Here is a 1193-nt window from a genome sequence, read left to right on the forward strand (position 1 = left end):
GGGAAAGGGCGGGCATGCGGGATATGATACGACGAGGAGTCGGCGCTCGTTGTCGATCCGATCGACGTGTTAGCTTGGGCCGCGTGAACGTCGCGTTGTCCGCCACCGCGGGCTCGCGCTCGCGATCGAGGCTACTCACGTTGTTCGCGTCATAGGGCTTCGCATTGCGCGACGACGGCCGCCTGCCGGCCGGATTGCCGCTTCCCTTGGACATCCTTGAGTCCGGTTAAGCTTGGATCGCTTCACCGCACTGCACTACACTGCACGATAATCGGTTACGAGACGCGCGCGCGCGACACGATCATCGCCTCCTTGAAAATTGTCTCGCCGTTGGAACAGCACCACCTTCTCTCTTGCCAGTGAGACCCACGAGAGGAAATATGGCCGAGCTCGGCCCCGAAACCGCCACCCGCCACTACGGCGCTACGGGGCTTCCTTCGAATCGCGTTCGATGCGCCTGTCCCGCTGTCCACGTGACACGCGCGTTGCGCGCTGTCCTGCATCCGCTATGTGCGTAGCGCTCCTATTAACGGTATGTAACTATCGAGATTATTACAGTATGTCAAAGAGAATAAAAGCGATAAAATATATTTATAATTAGTAATCCTATATATAACGGTTATAGAGATAAAAAATGATTGGACAAACGTCGATGATATGAACGCAATGGCGCGCGCTAAGAAGCAATGTGGTAACCAATCACACGACGTTACACATTATTTTCGCAAGAATAGCGGATTGATTGGTCGTCCCGTGAATCACGTGTTACTTCCTTAAGCGCGTATCGTGTCCTTTGTGCAGGAGCTTTAATGCACGTTAATGTTGGTGTCGATGTAGTAACTGACAGTTTTATTTACGTTACTTGTATAAGGTATGTAAATAGAAGCATTCGTTAATTCAATGATTAAAGTGATAATATTTTGTATACTTCTTTTTTATTTAGAAAAAAGAATTGAAAGATTTGTACAAAAGTGTTCGCTATTTCAATAATTGTTATCTTTTCTCTAACCTCTATATTTTTAAAAAATGTTTAATATATTACATTGCATTAAAAATATATTACAAATTGTTTATTCTTTATAAGAAGAAAAAGAATTTAAATATTCTCATATATGTATAATTTTATGTATATTTTTATTAATTTCTTATTTGGTAACAATAAAAATAATAAAAAATATTCTCGAATGTTGTGC

General features: G+C 43.1%; 2 protein-coding genes across 3 annotated transcripts in view; one reads left to right on the forward strand and one right to left on the reverse strand.

The window, feature by feature from the left end:
- Positions 1-475, reverse strand: part of LOC115243047 (nuclear pore complex protein Nup153) — a 5549-nt gene extending 5074 nt beyond the window's left edge. Inside the window, 1 exon segment of the mRNA XM_029819721.1 lies at positions 140-475. Within this exon segment, the coding sequence (XP_029675581.1) occupies positions 140-214 (75 nt within the window). The 5' untranslated portion in view covers positions 215-475.
- A 296-nt stretch (positions 476-771) lies between these two features.
- LOC115243043 (negative elongation factor D) overlaps positions 772-1193 on the forward strand; it is a 3037-nt gene continuing 2615 nt past the window's right edge. For both annotated transcript variants that reach the window (XM_029819711.1, XM_029819713.1), the window contains exon 1: positions 772-871. The gene's annotated coding sequence lies outside the window, so the exon portion shown is untranslated. The remainder of the gene's footprint in view (positions 872-1193) is intronic.

This window comes from Formica exsecta, unplaced genomic scaffold, assembly GCF_003651465.1.
Source record: "Formica exsecta isolate Colony F162 unplaced genomic scaffold, ASM365146v1 scaffold672, whole genome shotgun sequence".
NCBI classification, from domain to species: domain Eukaryota; kingdom Metazoa; phylum Arthropoda; class Insecta; order Hymenoptera; family Formicidae; genus Formica; species Formica exsecta.